The sequence below is a fragment of the Epinephelus lanceolatus genome, chromosome 16 (assembly GCF_041903045.1).
Source record: "Epinephelus lanceolatus isolate andai-2023 chromosome 16, ASM4190304v1, whole genome shotgun sequence".
NCBI lineage: Eukaryota > Metazoa > Chordata > Actinopteri > Perciformes > Serranidae > Epinephelus > Epinephelus lanceolatus.
The window spans coordinates 743,891-767,163 of NC_135749.1; the positions used below are offsets into that span (position 1 = coordinate 743,891).

Below are 23,273 nucleotides of genomic sequence, written 5' to 3' on the forward strand. Positions count from 1 at the left end.
CCATTAGTGAGGTCACACTGTGAACATTTGTGCCATATTTTAAAGAACTTCCCACCTGGCGTTCTTCTGATACCACATTCATGAGAATGCCAGGGATGCAAGGTCACAGTGACCTCTGACCTTTGACCTCCAAATTCAAATCACATCGTCGTTGACTCAAAGTGAATGTTTGTGCCTAAATCTAAGAAATCCTGTCATGGTGTTAACATATCCTGTTTATGAGAATGGAATGGATGCAAGGTCACAGTGATCTCTGACCTTTAATCACCTTATTCTAACCAGATCATTCTTGGGTCAAATGGACGTTGGATTTTAAGGAAATTTTCTCAAGGCATACTTGTGATATCACGTTCATTAGAACGCTGTAGAATGCATGGCAGTTAGCCTCTGCCTGTCAGCAGTTAGCTCCTGTCTGTTAGAGTTAGCTTCTGTCTATTAGCAGCCAGTTTCTGTCTCTTGGCAGTTAGCTTCTGTCTCTTAGCAGTTTGCTTCTGTCTCTTAACAGTTAGCTTCTGTCTTTCAACAGTTAGCTTCTGTCTTTAAGAGATAGCTTCTATCTCTTAGCAATTAGCTTCTATCTCTTAGCAGTTAGCTTCTGTCTCTTAACAGTTAGCTTCTGTCTTTCAGCAGTTAGCTTCTGTCTTTAAGAGACAGCTTCTATTTCTTAGCAGTAAGCTTCTATCTCTTAGCAGTTAGCTTCTGTATATCAGCAGATAATTTCTGTCTGTTAGAGTTAGCTTCTATCTCTCAGCAGTTAGCTTCTATCTCTTAGCAGTTAGCTTCTGTCTCTCAGCAGTTAGCTTCTATCTCTTAGCGGTTAGCTTCTGTCTATTAGAGTTAGCGTCTATCTCTTAGCAGTTAGCGTCTATCTCCCAGCAGTTAGCTTCTGTCTCTCAGCAGTTAGCGTCTATCTCTTAGCAGTTAGCTTCTGTCTCTCAGCAGTTAGCTTCTATCTCTTAGCAGTTAGCTTCTGTCTCTCAGCAGTTAGCGTCTATCTCCCAGCAGTTAGCTTCTGTCTCTCAGCAGTTAGCGTCTATCTCTTAGCAGTTAGTGTCTATCTCTTAGCAGTTAGCGTCTATCTCGTAGCAGTTAGCTTCTGTCTGTTAGAGTTAGCGTCTATCTCTTAGCAGTTAGCTTCTGTCTCTCAGCAGTTAGCGTCTATCTCCCAGCAGTTAGCGTCTATCTCTTAGCAGTTAGCTTCTATCTCTTAACAGTTAGCTTCTATCTCTCAGCAGTTAGCGTCTATCTCCTAGCAGTTAGCTTCTGTCTATTAGAGTTAGCGTCTATCTCTTAGCAGTTAGCGTCTATCTCTTAGCAGTTAGCTTCTATCTCTCAGCAGTTAGCGTCTATCTCTTAGCAGTTAGCTTCTATCTCTCAGCAGTTAGCGTCTATCTCCTAGCAGTTAGCTTCTGTCTATTAGAGTTAGCGTCTATCTCTTAGCAGTTAGCGTCTATCTACTAGCAGTTAGCTTCTGTCTATTAGAGTTAGCGTCTATCTCTTAGCAGTTAGCGTCTATCTCTTAGCAGTTAGCTTCTGTCTATTAGAGTTAGCGTCTATCTCTTAGCAGTTAGCTTCTGTCTCTCAGCAGTTAGCTTCTGTCTCTTAACAGTTAGCTCCTCACCGTCAGCTCAGACCGGAGTTACCGTGTGTTCAGTCCAGTAAACGGTATCAGGCTGCTGCTGTCTGCTCTCCTCCAGCTAGCATGCTAACAACTCTCTGTCTGCCGGTAGCATGACAACAGACGGACTACAGCCCGAGCCGATGTCCCAGTGAGCCGGTCCGGCCTCTCACTCTCTGGTCCAACAGTCACACTGCCGGCCCGGTACCGGTGGTTTTAGTGTAACGGTTTAACGGCAAAACTCTTGGCGGAGACACACTTACCCGCCACAACTATGAGATGCTTCTGAGTAAAACTACATATCCGGCTGTGCGTCATTGCGTCACTTTAACGTTAACGACTTCTTCTATTTCACGCTAAATATTCCCCAGAATATTTAATAAAAAAGACAGAAATTTAGTAAATTACTCTGGCAAAAACATTTTATTCACAAATGTAGCTTAAAAAATAAATAAAACATATTAAAGGCCCTTTGTCTGTATGAATATCTGTGGACCTTCAATCATTTGTGACGTCATGGCTACTTCAGAGTGTACGTTTTGAAGTTGTTCAGTTACCACGGAAACTGGTCTTTAAAAGAGTTTTATTGAAACATTAAGTTATAAAATGTACAAATAAAGAGACCATGTGACATTAAAGAGGGCGTGTCCTCCTGGTGGCGGGACTCAGAGCCTTCAGGGCGGCTGCAGGTCTCTTCAGCTCCTTAATCACCTGCAGACCGAGCGCTCTGATGGGCCGCGAACGCACCGGGGACCTGCCGGGATGTGCAGGAGGAGGAGGGGGGTCCGCCAGGTCCTGGGGGTCAGTGTCAGTGACCATCACCATCACCGGGTTGTTCCGGTGAAACAGCGACTCCCGCCGGCGGGTGCATGGGCTCGTTGCCAGGACAGCGCGGAAGCCGTAGGGCGTGGTCACCTTCCTGACATGCGGCAGTGACATGGCTGCACGCGTAGTCAGGTCTGTGTCTGCGTCCTCTGCAGACGCAGTGGAGATGGCATGGCGGGGAGATCTGACCCGTGGCAGGCGGAGCAGGAAGCGGGGTGACGCCACAGGGCTGAGTGGGGGCTCAGCTCCTGGACTGTCGTCATCCTGGTCAGACAGCAGTCCGGTCCGGTCCGGGGATGTCCGCTGGAGCCGTGGGGAGAGGAAGAGGAGCGGACTGCGGGAGGGGATGAGGAAGGTCGGGGTCTGCTGAGGAGTCAGAACCAGAGACCGCAGAGATGAGCTGGATTTAAATGCTGACATGATGAAGACGAGGAGGAGCTGTAAGAAAACAGACAGGTTCATCTGTTGGGGACCGCTGTTTTCTTTACAAAGTGCAGGGGAAAAAAAATTGCTAAAAGTTTTTAAAGAACTAAAACTTTATGGAAAAAAATCTTTAAAGAAATAAGTCTTCTTAAAAAAATGACCAAAAATTTTTCAATTAAAAAAAAAGCCAATTCTTAAAAAGAAGTTTGTTTTTTTAATTACTAAACAAAAAGCAAACAAAAAAACACGAGACATGTTTTCTTAAAAAATAAATGTAATTTTTCATAAAAACATATAATAAACAAACCCAAAAGCTTTTAAAGGAAAAATGCCATGTCTGATCAGTGGAGTCTTCTTACCTGTGGGTATCTCACCTGGTCTGCAGCAGTGTGTTTCAGGTCTGAGGGTTTATGTGAGCTGCTGCAGCAGGTGGAGCCAATCAGAGTGATCAGTGACCTGCAGCCAATCAGAGTGTCCCCAGGTGTGTGTCATTAACCCTCAGCAGACTGAGGTGGTTACAGGTCCTGTGATCAATTCAACACTCTAATGTTGTTGGACAATTTTAAACACGTGTCAGGAGAAGTTTATCAGAAAGAAGGACTCAGTTCTTCGTGAAACTCAGAAGGATCCTTGACATTGAAAGTCCTTTGGCGGGTTGATGACAGAGCGTCCTTCAAATTAGACCGTTTGAGGATTCTTCCTTTAATCTGACAAACACACATTCATTCATTCACCAGACTTCAACATGAATATTAACATGTTCTTCACATCTGCATCAGAAATCTGAACATTAACTTGTTAGCATAACCTCAGTTAACATGCTAACCTGCTAATATTCTAGTCTGTCAGCCTTAATGAAAACTAAGTGTCCCCAAACTGTCCTCCATGTGTCCCCACCTGTCCTCCATGTGTCCCTCTGTCTCTCCTCCATATATATTTTATTACAAAGATCAGAGGACCGAGGACGTGTCCCTGAGGGACTCCATGTGTCTACTTGGATTTCTCTGTTTCAACCCCCCCCACACACACACACTGATGGACAAGCCCCGCCCCCCACAGTGATGGACAGGTGACACCATGAAACATTATGAACTGATTTTACTGCAGCGAGACAAACAGGAAGTGGCTGCTAAAAACAGCAGGAAGTCCAAAATCCCCCCCCCCCCCCCCCCCGACATAAAGCGAACAGGAAGTACAACAAACAACCACACTCGTCATCAACATCATCAACATCATCATCATCATCATCATCATCGTGTATTAAAATCAGTCACTGTTCCAGAGTTCGTGGTGCATCATGGGAGAGTAACCACACCGTGACATGTGACCCTGAGCTCAGTCAGTCCTCATCTCCATGGAAACAGCAACAGTCCGTTCATCACATGGATTTCAAAGTCTGTGGCGCCTCAGAGCCCCGCTCCTCCCATGGCAGCAGTCAGTGTGTGTAATCGGAAGGGGGCGGGGCCTCTTCCAGTGTCAGAGCGGCTGGTTGGCTGACGGTCCCTGTGGCGTAGCTGGCATGTGATTGGTCAGAGGGTTCCGTCAGTCGCTGTCGGAGCCGACCGCTGACGAGCCTTTCCTCTTCCTCTTCGGCGCTTTGGGCTTCGAGTCCTCCTCCTCCTGAAAGACACAAGACATCCTGTTACCATGGACACAACATGACGACATGTAATGTCATACCTCCTTACTTCTTGTCTGTTGTCTCAACTATCAGCAATAGTAGCAGGCGCCATCTACCAGAGGACCCAGATTGCAGTGGGGGATTGAACCTGTGGGGCAGAGCCTACGTACCGAGGCGCTGCTGGAAGCACTCTCCTCCTCGTTGTTGGTGGGCGGAGCCGCTCCCTTCCTGGAGCGTGGTGAGGAAGCCGGAGCCTTACGGCGAGACTTGGGAGGCTTCGACTGAGAGTCCTCGTACTCCTCCGCCAGGGCGAACAGGTCGCTGAACCTGCAGGAGGAGAAAGTGATGTCAACAGCACCTGGTGTGATGTCATTCTCCAGTGTGTGTGTGTGTGTGTGTGTGTGTGTGTGTGTATGTGTGTGTGCATACCTCATCTTGTGTGCTTCGTCACAGCTCGCCTGTACGTGCTGCAGTGCCTGAAGGATCGGGGTCTGAGTGAAGACTGACAGAGACAACCAATCAGCTGTCAATAATCATTTGTTTGTTTGTGTGTGTGTGTGTGTGTGTGTGTGGGTGTGTGTGTGTGTGTGTCCTCACAGTTGTTCTTGGTGTTGCTCAGACTCAGTCTCAGGTTGTCCATGTGCTCCAGGATCTGTTCCAGGGTCAGCTGAGCCAGTTTACTGCTGGAGCTGCGGAGACTGGGGACAGACACAGGTCAGTCCACCTCCATGTGTCCTCCCTCCGCCCCATCCCCACCTCTGTCTCTTGTGTCCCCCATGTGTCCCCTGTCCCCACCTCTGTCTCTTGTGTCCCCCATGTGTCCCCTGTCCCCACCTCTGTCTCTTGTGTCCCCCATGTGTCCCCTGTCCCCACCTCTGTCTCTTGTGTCCCCCATGTGTCCCCTGTCCCCACCTCTGTCTCTTGCGGGGCTGGTTGTTGTTCTTGATCAGCTGGGCCTTGATGTGTTCTCCCAGCGTGTCGTCGTACTTGGACGCCCAGTGTCTCAGGATGCTGGTGGTGAACTGGTCCTCGGGATGACAGGGACGACTCAAGACCATCTTCACCATCTCCTCACTGGGCCTGGGGACACACAGAGGGACAGAGACGTTATCTGGGACAGAGAGACGCCTGAGGACACATCCTGAGTGTGTGCTGGTGTGTCGTACTTCTCTCTGCGGAGCTGCAGCAGCAGACAGGACAAGGCCTCTGGATGTTCTGCAGGGGGACAGGACAGAGTGAGGACAACAGAACGGAGGACAGCAGACGTCTCCTGGATCATGTGACGTGGCTCACCTTTGTATTTGAGGTGCTGCAGGATGGGGATGATGGTTTCCAGAGGAATACTGTGAGCCAGGAACAGCTGCCAGGTGCTGTACTGCTCAAAAGTCTCCCAGTCCAGGGACTGAACTGTGGACACACAAGACAAGGAGACATGAGGACAGAGTGTCCACTGCTATCCAAACACTGTGTCAGTGTGTGTGTGTGTCTCACTGAGGATGTTGAGGACCGAGTCTTTCCTGAACATCACCAGGTTCCCCATCATCACGTGACACATCAGCTCCTGCAGCTGGAGACAGAGGGACAGACAGAGGGACAGAGGGACAGAGATTACATCCTGGTCAGTGAACAGGTGAGTCAGGTGAGTCTGGTGGTCAGTTACCTGTGTGGAGTCGATGACAGCGACGATCATGTTGAGCAGCTCACCGCTTCTTAACGTCTCGTCTGGAAACTGAAAATAAACAAAACAAATATCTTTAATATAAACAAAGTGACCACAGTGAGAGCTGCGTCACATACTTGGTGTAAAGTCAAACACGTATTCTGTGGGTGTGGCCTCCGCCAAGGTCGTCCCTTGTCACCGATCCTGTTTGTGATATTAATGGACAGGATCTCAAGGTGCAGCCGGGGGAGGAAGGGGTCCAGTTTGAGGACCTCAGAGTTGAATCTCTGCTTTTTGCAGATGATGTGGTTCTGTTGGCTTCATCACACCGTGACCTCCAGCATGACCTGGGGCGGTCGGGATGACAGTCAGCACCTCCAAATCTGAGGTCATGGTTTTCTGCCAGAAACCAGTGAATTGTTCCCTCTGGGTTGGGAGAGAGTTACTGCCCCAAGAGAAGGAATTCACGAGTCTTGTTCACAGTGAGGGTAGAATGGAGCGTGACATGAATCAGCGGGTCGGTGCGGCTTCTGCAGTGATGCAGGCGCTGCACTAGACCGTCGTGGTTCAGAGGGAGCTGAACCAGAAGGCAAAGCTTTGATTTCCTGGTCCATCTCCGTCCCAACCCTCACCTATGGTCATGAGCTCTGGGTAGTGACTGAAAGAATGAGGTCACAGATACAAGCGTCTGAAATGAGTTTCCTCTGTAGGGTGTCTGGGCTCAGCCTTAGAGATAGGGGGAGGAGTCAGACATCTGGAGGGAGCTCGGAGTAGAGCTGCTGCTCCTTCATGTTGAGGTGGTTCAACATCTGATCAGGATCCTCCTAGACTCACAAGTCAGTCTTTAGACTGATGACTTTCTCCCTGATTTTCTGTTTAGATGGGCGGATACAATTTCAGAGTTTAAAAAACTCCCTACGTTGCAGAATCAATAGTAAATCTGCAGGACGGTCCTTCGGTGGCTCGCTGAACTCTTGTGCTCATAAACATAGTCCCACTAGAAACATGTGTAGCGGTACAAAATGGCTCAGCCATGCTCGCAGAAAACTCAGTCAAAGTTAGTGGATGTTTGTCGCGTTTGCGGCGACACATTCTCACCAACTAAAAGAAACAAACATAATCTTTTACAAGGCCATGACTCATCCGTCCGGCCGGACTATAGAGGGAATCGCCTTGTTGTTTACAAATACTTCTGGGTAAAAAACCAGCAAATGTGATATATAGGCTATATATATATATATATATATATATATATATATATATATATATATATATAGCCTATATATCACATTTTTTACATCACTGTATCACCATTTGGACTAATCTGATGTTTGTAAAGTCTATAAACACAATGATTGAACAAACATTACTATTTCTTAGCCATTAGCAGTGTCTGTAATAGGTAATAACTCATTAAACGGTCCGTGAAAAAAAATTTTTTTCCAGCGGATATCTTAGTTACAACATGATTAAGCTAGCAAAGCAGTTTTGTGTTGCTATGTGTGGTATTTATTCAGTTTTGGGAAATCACGATGTCTAGAAAGCATCATTGGCTGCAGCTGACAGGGACAGCTAACAGCAGCAGCAAAGCTAACATCAGGACGTCATCTGTTAAAAGCCTCCCGTTGTTGGATACGACATGAAACTACTCCAGTTAGCTCAATCATGTTGTAACTAAGACATCCGCTGGAAAAAATATTTTCTTTACGTATGAGCACACGTTTGATAAAACGGAGTTAAATCTCTCGGCATCCATTTTCAAGCTCTCTGTGTGTTTGTTTCCTTGCGGACAAGAAAAGGGGGAGTGCACATTTCCGAGAAGGCGTGTCCTTTTCAAAAATGCAAGAGGCGTTGCTTTGTTGCCGGCCGTTTTCACCGGTGTGTTAAACACACTTTAGAAAGGAGTGTCCCCAGACTATCAGAAGGCGGAGATCTCTGATTGTCTGGTGGTGAGGCTAGGATCCTCCTGGTCCAGCTGGTAGGAGGCCCCGGGGCAGACCCAGAACACACTGGAGGGATTATAGATCTCATCTGGTCTAGGAACACCTCGGGGTCCTCCAGGAGGAGCTGGAGAGTGTTGATGAGGAGAGGGACGTCTGGAGGACTTTGCTCAATCTGCTGCCCCCGAGACCTGAACTCGGGTAAGTGGATGAAACTGGATGGATGTATAAACAACAAACAAACAACCGAAGACACGCCCCCTGACCTCGACACACGGGGTGACCTTGACACGTGACGGCAGGGTGTGTGTGTGTGTGTGTGTGTACCTCAGAGTAGATGGAGGGAGTGAGGTAGCAGAGCAGCCGGACGTCGTCCTCCTGGCACGCCTTCATGTCCATCATCAGACAGGTGTGCAGGTCGCCGAGCGCCGTCGCCTGAGCGAAGGACTCGTACAGCATCATCTTCCCGTTCGCCGCTTTACTGCACACACACACACACACACACACACACACGTTAACACTCCTCCTCTCATGCCGTTGGACGTCATGTCTGGGAGACAGCAGGTGTGTTGGCGCCCTCACCTGGCTTTGAGGTAGTACAGCAGGTGATATCCGATCTTGGGCTGTTTCTGGTAGAACTCTGCCAACATGTCGAGCAGCACTGAGAAGCCGCTGTTGTCCTCCTGCATGGTGACCAGGTTCCTGAAGACCAGGCAGACCGGTTTGGACACCGACTCCTCCAGGGACCTGAGGGACAGACAGAAGGACAGATGATGGTGGATCCTGTTTCTGGGGTCTCTAATCAATAAGCTTATTGATCAGTTGCTCTTACTCCTCAGTGATCTCTTCCGGCAGCACATCTCCTCTGAAGTGATCTTTAAACAGCTCCGCCAGACAGGACGCCAGAGCAGACATCTGCTCCGTGTCAAAGTCCTCCTGCAACACAACATGCTAACATTAGCTTAACTAGGTAGGCTATGCTAACGAGTCAATGTGCCAATAGAGTAAAATGTTTGCGAGTTAGCTTGCTAATTAGATAGGCTATGCTAACAAGTCAATATGCCAATAAGCTAGAATGTTAGCAAGTTAGCTTGGTAGTTTCCAAGCTAACTCGCTAATATTCTAGTGTATTGGTTACTTGTTAGCATAGAGTTCAGTCAAACCCAGTAGAGTCCAGTAGAGACCGAACAGGGGACACTCACCTCCAGGATCAGGTCCACGATCTCCTGCATGACCTCACACTGAGTCTCGGTGTCACTGAGGAGACATTTTGTTTCACAGATTAATGATGAGTTACTGTGATCTGAGGACCTGAAGGTGGACTGTGGGGTCTCACCTGGTCTTCTGCAGCTGCTGGACTTTCTCCTTCATGGTGTCGTCTAATTGGTCGAGCCAGGGTGTGATGTCAGCGGGTTCCTCAACCACAGCCTCTTTGATTGGATGGAACCTGAACTCCCTCTTCTTTCCTGCACAGTGATTGGTCAGTGACAGCACCATGACTTTCACATCTGAAATTTAAAGCAAGTTTAAACCGGTCGCATCTCCTCTCACCTTTGTTGTTGACCTCCTCCTCGTCGTCGCTGAAGGCGGCCTCTGTGTTGTCATAGCAACCCTCCTCCTTGTCCAACACATGGTTGTCCAACTCCAAGGAAACAACCTCCTCCATTTTGACTGCAGGACACACACACATACACATACACACACACACACACACAGGTCACATTTACTTGTTAGAATAGCCTATGTAGTTAGCAAGTTAACTCACTAACATTCTATGCTATTGGCATGTTTTGTTAACTCGGAGAGACACAGATAGGAAGTCAGACAGGAAGTGTGAGGGTCCAAAGGACAGAGGGATGTCGTATGCTGTAAAGCCCTGTGAGGCAAATTGTGATTTGTGATATTGGGCTTTATAAATAAAATTGACTGAAGTCAGGCAGGAAGTCAGACCGGTCACAGACATACTGATGGTTACCTTCAGTCGGGGGCGAAGGTGCGCTGCAGAACTCAGGGAAACGCTCTCGGAGCATCGATCGCAGCTCTCGGTCCAATTTTGGGTTATCAAAGAGTGGAGCGAGGTGACTGACAGACAGGAAGGACAGGAGACGATCAATTATCAGTCACAGACAGAGGGGAGAGAGGACAGAGAGGATATGGAGTGTGTGTGTGTGTGTGTGTGTGTGTGTACATACGCCAGCACTCTCTTCTCCATGATGAAGGTCAGCGAGTTGAAGACGCCCTGACGGACCTGAGACTCCAATGGAGGGAAGAAGTGAGGGATGATCTGAGGAGGAAAGGAGACAAGGGATGATGGAAGGCAATGACCCACAGGTGTGTGTCTCAGGTGTGTGTGAGGTGTGTGTGAGGTGTGTGTGTTACCCGGCACATGAAGTCCAGCAGCGTGGCAGTGATGGCGGGATGAGGCTTCATGGAGTGATGCATCACTAAGATGGCTGGCTCTGAGACACAAACACAACATAGTGTTTAGTGTTGGTTATTATGGGATGGTTTAAGGCCTCACAAGTACACTAACAAGTGTGTGTGTGTGTGTGTGTGTGTCAGTCAGTCACCTATGTTCATGATGCTGTCTTTCTCCGGGTTGAAGAACAGCCAATCATAGAAGAGCGCCAGCTTGGCGTTGGAGGCGGCAACGTTCGACTGGAGACACACAAAAACAGTGATTGATTGATTGATTATTGATTTTTGAGCTTCAGATTGACAGCCTGAGGCCCCGCCCCTTACCGTGCAGGTGGTGAGCAACCAGCCAATGATGGCCCAGCGCGGCAGGATGTCAGAGCTCAGCACCTCATTGGACGGATGGACCACACCACAGATGTAACGAATCAGATCGCAGCGCAGTGATTGGCTCTCTGCTGTGGACAAGTACTGTCTCTGGAACCAGTCCTGATACCGCTTCTGCTGCCCGAAACGTACCTGAGCACAGGTAAGATACAGTCAGGGGTCACCTGAGCACAGATAAGTTACACTCAGAGAGATCACCTGAGCACAGGTAAGATACAGTCAGAGGTCACCTGAGCACAGGTAAGTTACACTCAGAGAGATCACCTGAGCACAGGTAAGATACAGTCAGGGGTCACCTGAGCACAGGTAAGTTACACTCAGAGAGGTCACCTGAGCACAGGTAAGATACAGTCAGAGGTCACCTGAGCACAGGTAACATACAGTCAGAGGTCACCTGAGCACATGTAAGATACAGTCAGGGGTCACCTGAGCACAGGTATGATACAGTCAGGGGTCACCTGAGCACAGGTATGATACAGTCAGAGGTCACCTGAGCACAGGTAAGATACAGTCAGAGGTCACCTGAGCACAGATAAGTTACACTCAGAGAGATCACCTGAGCACAGGTAAGATACAGTCAGGGGTCACCTGAGCACAGGTAAGTTACACTCAGAGAGGTCACCTGAGCACAGGTAAGATACAGTCAGAGGTCACCTGAGCACAGGTAACATACAGTCAGAGGTCACCTGAGCACATGTAAGATACAGTCAGGGGTCACCTGAGCACAGGTATGATACAGTCAGGGGTCACCTGAGCACAGGTATGATACAGTCAGAGGTCACCTGAGCACAGGTAAGATACAGTCAGGGGTCACCTGAGCACAGGTAAGTTACACTCAGAGAAGTCACCTGAGCACAGGTAAGATACAGTCAGAGAGGTCACCTGAGCACAGGTAAGATACAGTCAGAGAGATCACCTGAGCACATGTAAGATACAGTCAGAGGTCACCTGAGCACAGGTAAGATACAGTCAGAGGTCACCTGAGCACAGGTAAGATACAGTCAGAGAGGTCACCTGAGCACAGGTAAGATACAGTCAGAGAGGTCACCTGAGCACAGGTAAGATACAGTCAGAGGTCACCTGAGCACAGGTAAGATACAGTCAGAGGTCACCTGAGCACAGGTAAGATACAGTCAGAGAGGTCACCTGAGCACAGGTAAGATACAGTCAGAGAGGTCACCTGAGCACAGGTAAGATACAGTCAGAGGTCACCTGAGCACAGGTAAGATACAGTTAGAGGTCACCTGAGCACAGGTAAGATACAGTCAGAGAGGTCACCTGAGCACAGGTAAGATACAGTCAGAGAGGTCACCTGAGCACAGGTAAGATACAGTCAGAGAGGTCACCTGAGCACAGGTAAGATACAGTCAGAGGTCACCTGAGCACAGGTAAGATACAGTTAGAGGTCACCTGAGCACAGGTAAGATACAGTCAGAGAGGTCACCTGAGCACAGGTAAGATACAGTCAGAGAGGTCACCTGAGCACAGGTAAGATACAGTCAGAGAGGTCACCTGAGCACAGGTAAGATACAGTCAGAGGTCACCTGAGCACAGGTAAGATACAGTCAGAGGTCACCTGAGCACAGGTAAGATACAGTCAGAGGTCACCTGAGCACAGGTAAGATACAGTCAGAGAGGTCACCTGAGCACAGGTAAGATACAGTCAGGGGTCACCTGAGCACAGGTAAGATACACTCAGGTCACCTGAGCACAGGTAAGATACACTCAGAGAGATCACCTGAGCACAGGTAAGATACACTCAGAGAGGTCACCTGAGCACAGGTAAGATACAGTCAGAGAGGTCACCTGAGCACAGGTAAGATACAGTCAGAGGTCACCTGAGCACAGGTAAGATACAGTCAGAGGTCACCTGAGCACAGGTAAGATACAGTCAGGGGTCACCTGAGCACAGGTAAGATACACTCAGAGGTCACCTGAGCACAGGTAAGATACACTCAGGTCACCTGAGCACAGGTAAGATACAGTCAGAGGTCACCTGAGCACAGGTAAGATACACTCAGAGAGGTCACCTGAGCACAGACAAGATACACTCAGAGAGGTCACCTGAGCACAGGTAAGATACAGTCAGAGAGGTCACCTGAGCACAGGTAAGATACACTCAGAGGTCACCTGAGCACAGGTAAGATACAGTCAGAGGTCACCTGAGCACAGGTAAGATACAGTCAGAGGGGTCACCTGAGCACAGGTAAGATACAGTCAGAGAGGTCACCTGAGCACAGGTAAGATACAGTCAGAGAGGTCACCTGAGCACATGTAAGATACAGTCAGAGAGGTCACCTGAGCACAGGTAAGATACAGTCAGAGAGGTCACCTGAGCACAGGTAAGATACAGTCAGAGAGGTCACCTGAGCACATGTAAGATACACTCAGAGAGGTCACCTGAGCACAGGTAAGATACAGTCAGAGGTCACCTGAGCACAGGTAAGATACAGTCAGAGGTCACCTGAGCACAGGTAAGATACAGTCAGAGGTCACCTGAGCACAGGTAAGATACAGTCAGAGAGGTCACCTGAGCACAGGTAAGATACAGTCAGAGAGGTCACCTGAGCACAGGTAAGATACAGTCAGAGAGGTCACCTGAGCACAGGTAAGATACAGTCAGAGAGGTCACCTGAGCACATGTAAGATACACTCAGAGAGGTCACCTGAGCACAGGTAAGATACAGTCAGAGGTCACCTGAGCACAGGTAAGATACAGTCAGAGGTCACCTGAGCACAGGTAAGATACAGTCAGAGAGGTCACCTGAGCACAGGTAAGATACAGTCAGAGAGGTCACCTGAGCACATGTAAGATACACTCAGAGAGGTCACCTGAGCACAGGTAAGATACAGTCAGAGGTCACCTGAGCACAGGTAAGATACAGTCAGAGGTCACCTGAGCACAGGTAAGATACAGTCAGAGGGGTCACCTGAGCACAGGTAAGATACAGTCAGAGAGGTCACCTGAGCACAGGTAAGATACAGTCAGAGAGGTCACCTGAGCACATGTAAGATACACTCAGAGAGGTCACCTGAGCACAGGTAAGATACAGTCAGAGAGGTCACCTGAGCTCAGGTAAGATACACTCAGAGAGGTCACCTGAGCACAGGTAAGATACAGTCAGAGGTCACCTGAGCACAGGTAAGATACACTCAGAGAGGTCACCTGAGCACAGGTAAGATACAGTCAGAGGTCACCTGAGCACAGGTAAGATACAGTCAGAGGTCACCTGAGCACAGGTAAGATACAGTCAGAGGGGTCACCTGAGCACAGGTAAGATACAGTCAGAGAGGTCACCTGAGCACAGGTAAGATACAGTCAGAGAGGTCACCTGAGCACAGGTAAGATACAGTCAGAGAGGTCACCTGAGCACAGGTAAGATACAGTCAGAGAGGTCACCTGAGCACAGGTAAGATACAGTCAGAGAGGTCACCTGAGCTCAGGTAAGATACAGTCAGGGGTCACCTGAGCACAGGTAAGATACACTCAGAGAGGTCACCTGAGCACAGGTAAGATACAGTCAGAGGTCACCTGAGCACAGGTAAGATACAGTCAGAGGTCACCTGAGCACAGGTAAGATACAGTCAGAGGTCACCTGAGCACAGATAAGTTACACTCAGAGAGGTATCTGTAGTAGTACCTGTAGTGTGTAGTGTGTAATGTGTAGTGTGTAGTGTGCCATGTGTAATGTGTAGTGTGCAGTATGTAATGTGTAGTGTGTAATGTGTAGTGTGTAGTGTGCCATGTGTAATATGTAGTGTGCAGTGTGTAGTGTACAGTGTGTAATGTGTAATGTGTAGTGTGCAGTGTGTAATATGTAGTGTGCAGTGTGTAATGTGCAGTATGTAATGTGCAGTGTGCAGTGTGTAATGTGCAGTATGTAACGTGCAGTGTGTAATGTGTAGTGTGTAATGTGCAGTATGTAACGTGCAGTGTGTAGTGTGCAGTGTGTAATGTGCAGTGTGTAATGTGCAGTATGTAACGTGTAGTGTGTAATGTATAGTGTGTAATGTGTAGTATGTAACGTGCAGTGTGTAGTGTGCAGTGTGTAATGTGCAGTATGTAACGTGCAGTGTGTAATGTGTAGTATGTAATGTGCAGTATGTAACGTGCAGTGTGTAGTGTGCAGTGTGTAATGTGCAGTGTGTAATGTGCAGTATGTAACGTGTAGTGTGTAATGTATAGTGTGTAATGTGCAGTGTGTAATGTGTAGTGTGTAATGTGCAGTGTGTAATGTGTAGTGTGTAATGTGCAGTATGTAACGTGCAGTGTGTAATGTGTAGTATGTAATGTGCAGTATGTAACGTGCAGTGTGTAGTGTGCAGTGTGTAATGTGCAGTATGTAACGTGCAGTGTGTAATGTGTAGTGTGTAATGTGTAGTGTGTAATGTGCAGTGTGTAATGTGTAGTGTGTAATGTGCAGTGTGTAATGTGTAGTGTGTAATGTGCAGTATGTAACGTGCAGTGTGTAATGTATAGTGTGTAATGTGTAGTGTGTAACGTGCAGTGTGTAGTGTGCAGTGTGTAATGTGCAGTATGTAACATGCAGTGTGTAATGTGTAGTGTGTAATGTGTAGTGTGTAATGTGCAGTATGTAATGTGCAGTGTGTAATGTGTAGTGTGTAATGTGCAGTATGTAATGTGTAGTGTGTAATGTGTAGTGTGTAATGTGCAGTATGTAATGTGTAGTGTGTAATGTGTAGTGTGTAATGTGCAGTGTGTAATGTGTAGTGTGTAATGTGTAGTGTGTAATGTGCAGTATGTAATGTGTAGTGTGTAATGTGTAGTGTGTAATGTGCAGTATGTAATGTGTAGTGTGTAATGTGCAGTATGTAATGTGTAGTGTGTAATGTGTAGTGTGTAATGTGCAGTGTGTAATGTGTAGTGTGTAGTGTGTAACGTGCAGTATGTAACGTGCAGTGTGTAATGTGTAGTGTGTAATGTGTAGTGTGTAATGTGTAGTGTGTAGTGTGTAACGTGCAGTATGTAACGTGCAGTGTGTAATGTGCAGTATGTAATGTGTAGTGTGTAATGTGCAGTATGTAACGTGCAGTATGTAACGTGCAGTGTGTAGTGTGCAGTGTGTAATGTGCAGTATGTAACGTGCAGTGTGTAATGTGTAGTGTGTAATGTGCAGTATGTAACGTGCAGTGTGTAATGTGTAGTGTGTAATGTGCAGTATGTAACGTGCAGTGTGTAATGTGTAGTGTGTAATGTGCAGTATGTAACGTGCAGTGTGTAGTGTGCAGTGTGTAATGTGCAGTATGTAACGTGCAGTGTGTAATGTGTAGTGTGTAATGTGCAGTATGTAATGTGTAGTGTGTAATGTGCAGTATGTAATGTGTAGTGTGTAATGTGTAGTGTGTAATGTGCAGTGTGTAATGTGTAGTGTGTAGTGTGTAACGTGCAGTGTGTAATGTGTAGTGTGTAATGTGTAGTGTGTAATGTGCAGTGTGTAATGTGTAGTGTGTAATGTGCAGTGTGTAATGTGCAGTGTGTAATGTGTAGTGTGTAATGTGCAGTGTGTAATGTGCAGTGTGTAATGTGTAGTGTGTAATGTGCAGTGTGTAATGTGCAGTGTGTAATGTGTAGTGTGTAATGTGCAGTGTGTAATGTGCAGTGTGTAGTGTGTAATGTGTAGTGTGTAGTGTGTAACGTGCAGTGTGTAATGTGTAGTGTGTAATGTGCAGTGTGTAATGTGCAGTGTGTAATGTGCAGTGTGTAGTGTGTAATGTGCAGTGTGTAATGTGCAGTGTGTAATGTGTAGTGTGTAATGTGTAGTGTGTAATGTGCAGTGTGTAATGTGCAGTGTGTAATGTGTAGTGTGTAATGTGCAGTGTGTAATGTGTAGTGTGTAATGTGCAGTGTGTAATGTGCAGTGTGTAATGTGTAGTGTGTAATGTGCAGTGTGTAATGTGTAGTGTGTAATGTGCAGTGTGTAATGTGCAGTGTGTAATGTGTAGTGTGTAATGTGCAGTGTGTAATGTGTAGTGTGTAATGTGCAGTGTGTAATGTGTAGTGTGTAATGTGTAGTGTGTAATGTGCAGTGTGTAACGTGCAGTGTGTAATGTGTAGTGTGTAATGTGCAGTGTGTAATGTGCAGTGTGTAATGTGCAGTGTGTAGTGTGTAGTGTGTAATGTGTAGTGTGTAATGTGTAGTGTGTAGTGTGCCATGTGTAATGTGTAGTGTGTAATGTGCAGTGTGTAGTGTGCCATGTGTAATGTGTAGTGTGTCATGTGCAGTGTGTAACGTGCAGTGTGTAATGTGTAGTGTGTAATGTGTAGTGTGTAATGTGCAGTGTGTAATGTGTAGTGTGTAGTGTGTAACGTGCAGTATGTAACGTGCAGTGTGTAATGTGCAGTATGTAATGTGTAGTGTGTAATGTGTAGTGTGTAATGTGCAGTATGTAATGTGTAGTGTGTAATGTGCAGTATGTAATGTGTAGTGTGTAATGTGTAGTGTGTAATGTGCAGTGTGTAATGTGTAGTGTGTAACGTGCAGTATGTAACGTGCAGTGTGTAATGTGTAGTGTGTAATGTGTAGTGTGTAGTGTGTAACGTGCAGTATGTAACGTGCAGTGTGTAATGTGCAGTATGTAATGTGTAGTGTGTAATGTGTAGTGTGTAATGTGCAGTATGTAACGTGCAGTGTGTAGTGTGCAGTGTGCAATGTGCAGTATGTAACGTGCAGTGTGTAATGTGTAGTGTGTAATGTGTAGTGTGTAATGTGCAGTATGTAATGTGTAGTGTGTAATGTGCAGTATGTAATGTGTAGTGTGTAATGTGCAGTATGTAATGTGTAGTGTGTAATGTGTAGTGTGTAATGTGCAGTGTGTAATGTGTAGTGTGTAGTGTGTAACGTGCAGTATGTAACGTGCAGTGTGTAATGTGTAGTGTGTAATGTGTAGTGTGTAATGTGCAGTGTGTAATGTGTAGTGTGTAATGTGCAGTGTGTAATGTGCAGTGTGTAATGTGCAGTGTGTAGTGTGCAGTGTGTAATGTGTAGTGTGTAATGTGCAGTGTGTAATGTGTAGTGTGTAATGTGTAGTGTGTAATGTGTAGTGTGTAATGTGCAGTGTGTAATGTGTAGTGTGTAATGTGCAGTGTGTAATGTGCAGTGTGTAATGTGCAGTGTGTAATGTGTAGTGTGTAATGTGCAGTGTGTAATGTGTAGTGTGTAATGTGCAGTGTGTAATGTGCAGTGTGTAATGTGCAGTGTGTAATGTGTAGTGTGTAATGTGTAGTGTGTAGTGTGCCATGTGTAATGTGTAGTGTGTAATGTGCAGTGTGTAGTGTGCCATGTGTAATGTGTAGTGTGTAGTGTGCCATGTGCAGTGTGTAACGTGCAGTGTGTAATGTGTAGTGTGTAATGTGTAGTGTGTAATGTGCAGTGTGTAATGTGTAGTGTGTAGTGTGTAACGTGCAGTATGTAACGTGCAGTGTGTAATGTGCAGTATGTAATGTGTAGTGTGTAATGTGTAGTGTGTAATGTGCAGTATGTAATGTGCAGTATGTAATGTGTAGTGTGTAATGTGTAGTGTGTAATGTGCAGTGTGTAATGTGTAGTGTGTAGTGTGTAACGTGCAGTATGTAACGTGCAGTGTGTAATGTGTAGTGTGTAATGTGTAGTGTGTAGTGTGTAACGTGCAGTATGTAACGTGCAGTGTGTAATGTGCAGTATGTAATGTGTAGTGTGTAATGTGTAGTGTGTAATGTGCAGTATGTAACGTGCAGTGTGTAGTGTGCAGTGTGTAATGTGCAGTATGTAACGTGCAGTGTGTAATGTGTAGTGTGTAATGTGTAGTGTGTAATGTGCAGTATGTAATGTGTAGTGTGTAATGTGCAGTATGTAATGTGTAGTGTGTAATGTGTAGTGTGTAATGTGCAGTGTGTAATGTGTAGTGTGTAGTGTGTAACGTGCAGTATGTAACGTGCAGTGTGTAATGTGTAGTGTGTAATGTGCAGTGTGCAATGTGCAGTGTGTAATGTGTAGTGTGTAATGTGCAGTGTGTAATGTGTAGTGTGTAATGTGCAGTGTGTAATGTGCAGTGTGTAATGTGTAGTGTGTAATGTGCAGTGTGTAATGTGCAGTGTGTAGTGTGCAGTGTGTAATGTGTAGTGTGTAATGTGCAGTATGTAATGTGTAGTGTGTAATGTGTAGTGTGTAATGTGCAGTGTGTAATGTGTAGTGTGTAATGTGTAGTGTGTAATGTGCAGTGTGTAATGTGTAGTGTGTAATGTGCAGTGTGTAATGTGTAGTGTGTAATGTGCAGTGTGTAATGTGTAGTGTGTAATGTGTAGTGTGTAATGTGCAGTGTGTAATGTGTAGTGTGTAATGTGCAGTGTGTAATGTGCAGTGTGTAATGTGTAGTGTGTAATGTGTAGTGTGTAATGTGCAGTGTGTAATGTGTAGTGTGTAATGTGCAGTGTGTAATGTGCAGTGTGTAATGTGCAGTGTGTAATGTGTAGTGTGTAATGTGTAGTGTGTAATGTGCAGTGTGTAATGTGCAGTGTGTAGTGTGCAGTGTGCAGTGTGTAATGTGCAGTGTGTAACGTGCAGTGTGTAATGTGTAGTGTGTAATGTGCAGTGTGTAATGTGCAGTGTGTAGTGTGTAGTGTGTAATGTGTAGTGTGTAATGTGTAGTGTGCCATGTGTAATGTGTAGTGTGTAATGTGCAGTGTGTAGTGTGCCATGTGTAGTGTGTAGTGTGTAGTGTGTAATGTGTAGTGTGTAATGTGTAGTGTGTAGTGTGCCATGTGTAGTGTGTAGTGTGTAATGTGTGTTACCCTGGAGGTCATGAACAGCAGCTTGGTCTCCATGTCAGGTGTGAGACGACACGCCAGAAACTTCCTGGAAGTTCGAGCAGTGAGCAGCTGAAGAACACCTGAGACACACATCAGAGTACAGGTGTTAACAGGATTGTGGGTAGTCTAGTAGTGAACAGAGGATTGTGGGTAGTGTAGTCTAGTAGTGAACAGAGGATTGTGGGTAGTCTAGTAGTGAACAGAGGATTGTGGGTAATCTAGTAGTGAACAGAGGATTGTGGGTAGTGTAGTTTACCTGTGAACTGAGGACTGAGGACTTGGGGGTTGTGCAGCAGGTCTTTCCACACCAGCTCCATCTCCGGTATCCGAGCGACATTCTGCAGCAGACGAACCAGATCTCTGCCGATGATCAGACACTCCATGAACTACAGAGTCAAAGAGACGGGGTTATCACGATAACCATCAGGGTCATCAGGACAGACAGACGTGTTCATCCATCCATCCGTCCTTCCTTCCTTCCTTCCTTCCTTCCCCTCACCTTCTCCCTCAGCATGCCGATGCAGTAGTCGACCTCTTTCTGACGCAGAGTCAGCAGGTTCGGTGCTCCGTGGTCCACGATGAGGCGCAGGTAGGTGTAGACCGACATGGCGATCAGCATCCCGCTCTTCAACACCCACTCCCTGCACACAGGAACATCTTTACCTGCTTCACAGGTGTGCCCTCACAGAAACACGTACACTGATACAAACATCTGTTGAAATAAATTAAACGTGAATCGTACTTTTGGTCCAGCAAGATGTCGAGGACGCTCTCAGCCAACCACAGGTTTTTGGTGGAAATGTCTCCTCCTGACGTGAACACACAGTGACGGCGTCATCACTCCTGATGCTCTGATTATTAACCATGAATAACACCACCATGAAACTGACCTGCGATCTGTTTGAGGAGCGTCATGACGACACCGTCGGCTCCCATCACGCCACTCTTCACCAACTCTCTGACCAGCCACACCAACTGCACGCACACGCACACGCACACACACACACACACACACACACCGTTAATACCTGAGCTCGTTAACGTCACACCTCATCTACATACAGAGGAATAATAATTATCACCTGTGTACCTGTCTTTGTTTACCTGGGTTTGTGTACATGTCTACACCTGTGTTGTTTACCTGGGTTCTGGGGACGTCCTGCAGCTTGAGGAACTTCTCCATCAGGATCTGGTTGATCTTCACCAGTACCACGTTCATCCCGTCTCTGGTGAGCAGCGTCAGGTCCCTGTAACACTGTCACACACACAGTGATGTCACAGTGATGTCACACACTCACAATGATGTGGCGGTGGCGGTGACTCACCCTCTGGGCCTGGGCGGGTTCTGTGAGGACCAAAGTGAAAAGACCCAGACACACCTCCTCATGCTGCTGCTGACCTTTACACACCTGCAGCACAGGTAAACAGGAAGTCAGACCAGTAATGACTGTTGCCTTGGAGACTGTTTATCACTGTGTGTGTGCTTCTTACGTTGCCGGTGAGCGCGTCATTGGCTTCTCTGTCTGACAGCCCATTGGTCAACGACTGGACGATTCCAACGCAACGCTCCAATCTCTGCAAATACACACACACACACACAGACACACTCGTGATAATGAGTTCTGAATTCGAGACGTTATCTTCATCATCATCACTATATCCACCTGCCCCCCCCCCCCCCGAACTGTAGAGAAGAAGAAATCATTTCACAGACATTAAAACAACATCAGAAAAAAATCTACGAGAATAAAGTCAGAAATCTACAGTTGACGCATTATTGTTTAATATTAATTATTGTTTTATTTAATGTTGAGATTTATTTATTTCTCTTGTCCTGCAAGGTTGATGATTTAGTTGACGATGTGACGGCGGCAGCAGAGACGTTACTGTGAAATAAAACGTAGTCGAGGTCTCAACCACAATCCTGAATCCTGCGTCTGGTGCCTTCTTCTCTCCGCACCACACTCCACCACAACTACAATTTCTTTTTGGTGACTTTTTTCTTTAAAACTGTTTTGGCAAAAAAAAAAAAAAAAAAAATTGGGGATTTTTAATTTAAAACGTAAGTTTTTGGCGATTTTTATTCTAATTTTTGGTGTGTTGTTTTGTGTTTTTTAATATTTGGTTTTTGTTTTTTCTATAAAATAGTTTGGCTTATTTTCCCTTTAAAAAGTTTTCCATGTTTTCTTTGAAAGAAATCACCTACATTACACCATTTATCATAGCCAGAAAATGTTAATACATATCGGCAAAGATGTAACATGGTGCATGTCGACTAAAACCATCAACATCAGTGTGTTTAACTGCTTCACCTTTCTGTCAGACAGCCTGTTCCAACAGGAGAGCCGTTAACACCTTCTGTTCTCCGTCTGTGCCAGATTACATTGAGAAAAACATCAATTTTAGCTGACTGTACACAGGAGCTGCTGGTGTACTGCTGCCTCCATCAGTTAGTTCTTTAGTGTCTCTGTGTGAGAGACGGTGAATCTGAATTAACCCTTTAAAACACCAAACAACAACAACAACAACAACACACACTGACAGAGGCAGCAGTACACCAGCAGCTCCTGTGCTCACCGATGTTAAATCACTGATTTTCTGAATGGAGTTTGGTCAGCATCTTTGTGACAGGCGAAACACGCTCATAGCGCATGCGTACCTGTCACTTTTTAAACCTCATCCTTATGTTTACGTGCAGTTAGCATGCTAAGCTAACTGTCCTCAGCCGTGTGTCTTCATGTGACGTCTATTAAACACCGTGTTTACACTCACTGCCGCACGGCTGCATGATGCTAGCCATGCTAACTAGCCTGCTAACCTCCATGTAGCTCCACACAAACACTTCTCTTTGTATCCGGACTGATCACAAACTGCCCGGACCCGCCGGTAAACCCGCTCCAACCCGCTCTGTCCAGAGTTAAATGTACTTCCGGGGCCGTTAAACCGGGTCAACTCACCTCCTCCAGCTCGTCTTTAGCGTCCAGCTGGGTGGACACCAGTAGCCGGCCCTGCGGCTTCGCCTTCGCCGGTGCGGGCTCCATCTCCTCCCGCCGCGCCTCGCCGGGCCCCGCGGAGCTGCGAAGGAGCGGGACTCCGGGTTCAGGGGTGGCTCTGACTGGTTCTGCCGGTGTACCGGAAACTGTGGGGCTCCTGTCGGTACCGGAGCCTCCGTGTGTGCCGGTTCGGTCGGTAACGGCGAGTTTTTAAAAACTTCTTTTAGGCTCGTTCTGACTCCAAGTCCCGCTCCGTGACCGAGCTCAGGAACATAACGGACTTCCGCACCGAGAAGGCCTTCTGACCACTCAGCGCACAGAGAGCTCTGAGTGACGTCCGGATGGACCAATGACAGCAGAGGAAATCTGGGGCCAATCCCCGGCCTGCTGCGCATGGAAACCATGATGGAAACCGTCCATAACAGCATTTAGCACAAACAACCCTGCAGCGGTTAATCGATTAAAATAATAACAGAAATAATCATAACAAAAATAATCATTAGTTGCAGCCTGATCAGTAATTCTTTTTTAAAACTGCCTAATTTCTAGTATTAAGATATTTTAGGGGCTGTTCATTATTAATTA

The 23,273-nt window shown here is 46.6% G+C and overlaps 3 protein-coding genes across 7 annotated transcripts in view; all 3 read right to left on the minus strand.

Annotated features, from left to right (window-relative positions):
• gon4la (gon-4 like a) overlaps positions 1 to 1,932 on the minus strand; it is a 34,691-nt gene extending 32,759 nt beyond the window's left edge. Inside the window, exon 1 of one of the 5 annotated variants that reach the window (XM_033637782.2) lies at positions 1,882 to 1,932. Coding sequence is in view for 3 of the 5 variants with exons in the window: in XM_033637780.2 (XP_033493671.2) it covers positions 56 to 82 (27 nt within the window). In the remaining 2 variants the exon portion in view is untranslated. Of the gene's footprint in view, positions 1 to 55; positions 1,593 to 1,621 lie in introns of those variants that run through there. The other 4 variants (XM_033637781.2, XM_033637780.2, XM_078175771.1 and 1 more) reach the window with 4 other exon arrangements.
• Positions 1,933 to 2,187: 255 nt separating this feature from the next.
• LOC117264019 (C2 calcium-dependent domain-containing protein 4C-like) lies at positions 2,188 to 3,807 on the minus strand. Its single transcript, XM_033637813.2, has 2 exons — positions 3,226 to 3,807; positions 2,188 to 2,881 (listed from the first exon to the last, which is right to left on the minus strand). The coding sequence occupies exon 2, from the start codon at positions 2,861 to 2,863 to the stop codon at positions 2,252 to 2,254; it is 612 nt and encodes a 203-aa protein (XP_033493704.1). The 5' UTR covers positions 2,864 to 2,881; positions 3,226 to 3,807; the 3' UTR covers positions 2,188 to 2,251.
• Positions 3,808 to 3,947: 140 nt separating this feature from the next.
• On the minus strand, positions 3,948 to 22,978 carry ints3 (integrator complex subunit 3). The gene is made up of 29 exons (XM_033637793.2): positions 22,653 to 22,978; positions 21,187 to 21,270; positions 21,021 to 21,104; positions 20,837 to 20,950; positions 20,586 to 20,670; positions 20,438 to 20,504; positions 20,195 to 20,336; positions 19,952 to 20,081; positions 19,678 to 19,775; positions 10,830 to 11,021; positions 10,658 to 10,745; positions 10,467 to 10,546; positions 10,280 to 10,371; positions 10,063 to 10,169; positions 9,639 to 9,758; positions 9,424 to 9,553; positions 9,290 to 9,344; positions 8,920 to 9,023; positions 8,670 to 8,834; positions 8,415 to 8,568; positions 6,148 to 6,216; positions 5,979 to 6,054; positions 5,781 to 5,894; positions 5,654 to 5,702; positions 5,400 to 5,567; positions 5,085 to 5,185; positions 4,917 to 4,989; positions 4,658 to 4,814; positions 3,948 to 4,486 (listed from the first exon to the last, which is right to left on the minus strand). The coding sequence occupies exons 1-29, from the start codon at positions 22,734 to 22,736 to the stop codon at positions 4,409 to 4,411; spliced, it is 3,060 nt and encodes a 1,019-aa protein (XP_033493684.2). The 5' UTR covers positions 22,737 to 22,978; the 3' UTR covers positions 3,948 to 4,408.
• Between the last annotated feature and the right edge of the window lie 295 nt (positions 22,979 to 23,273).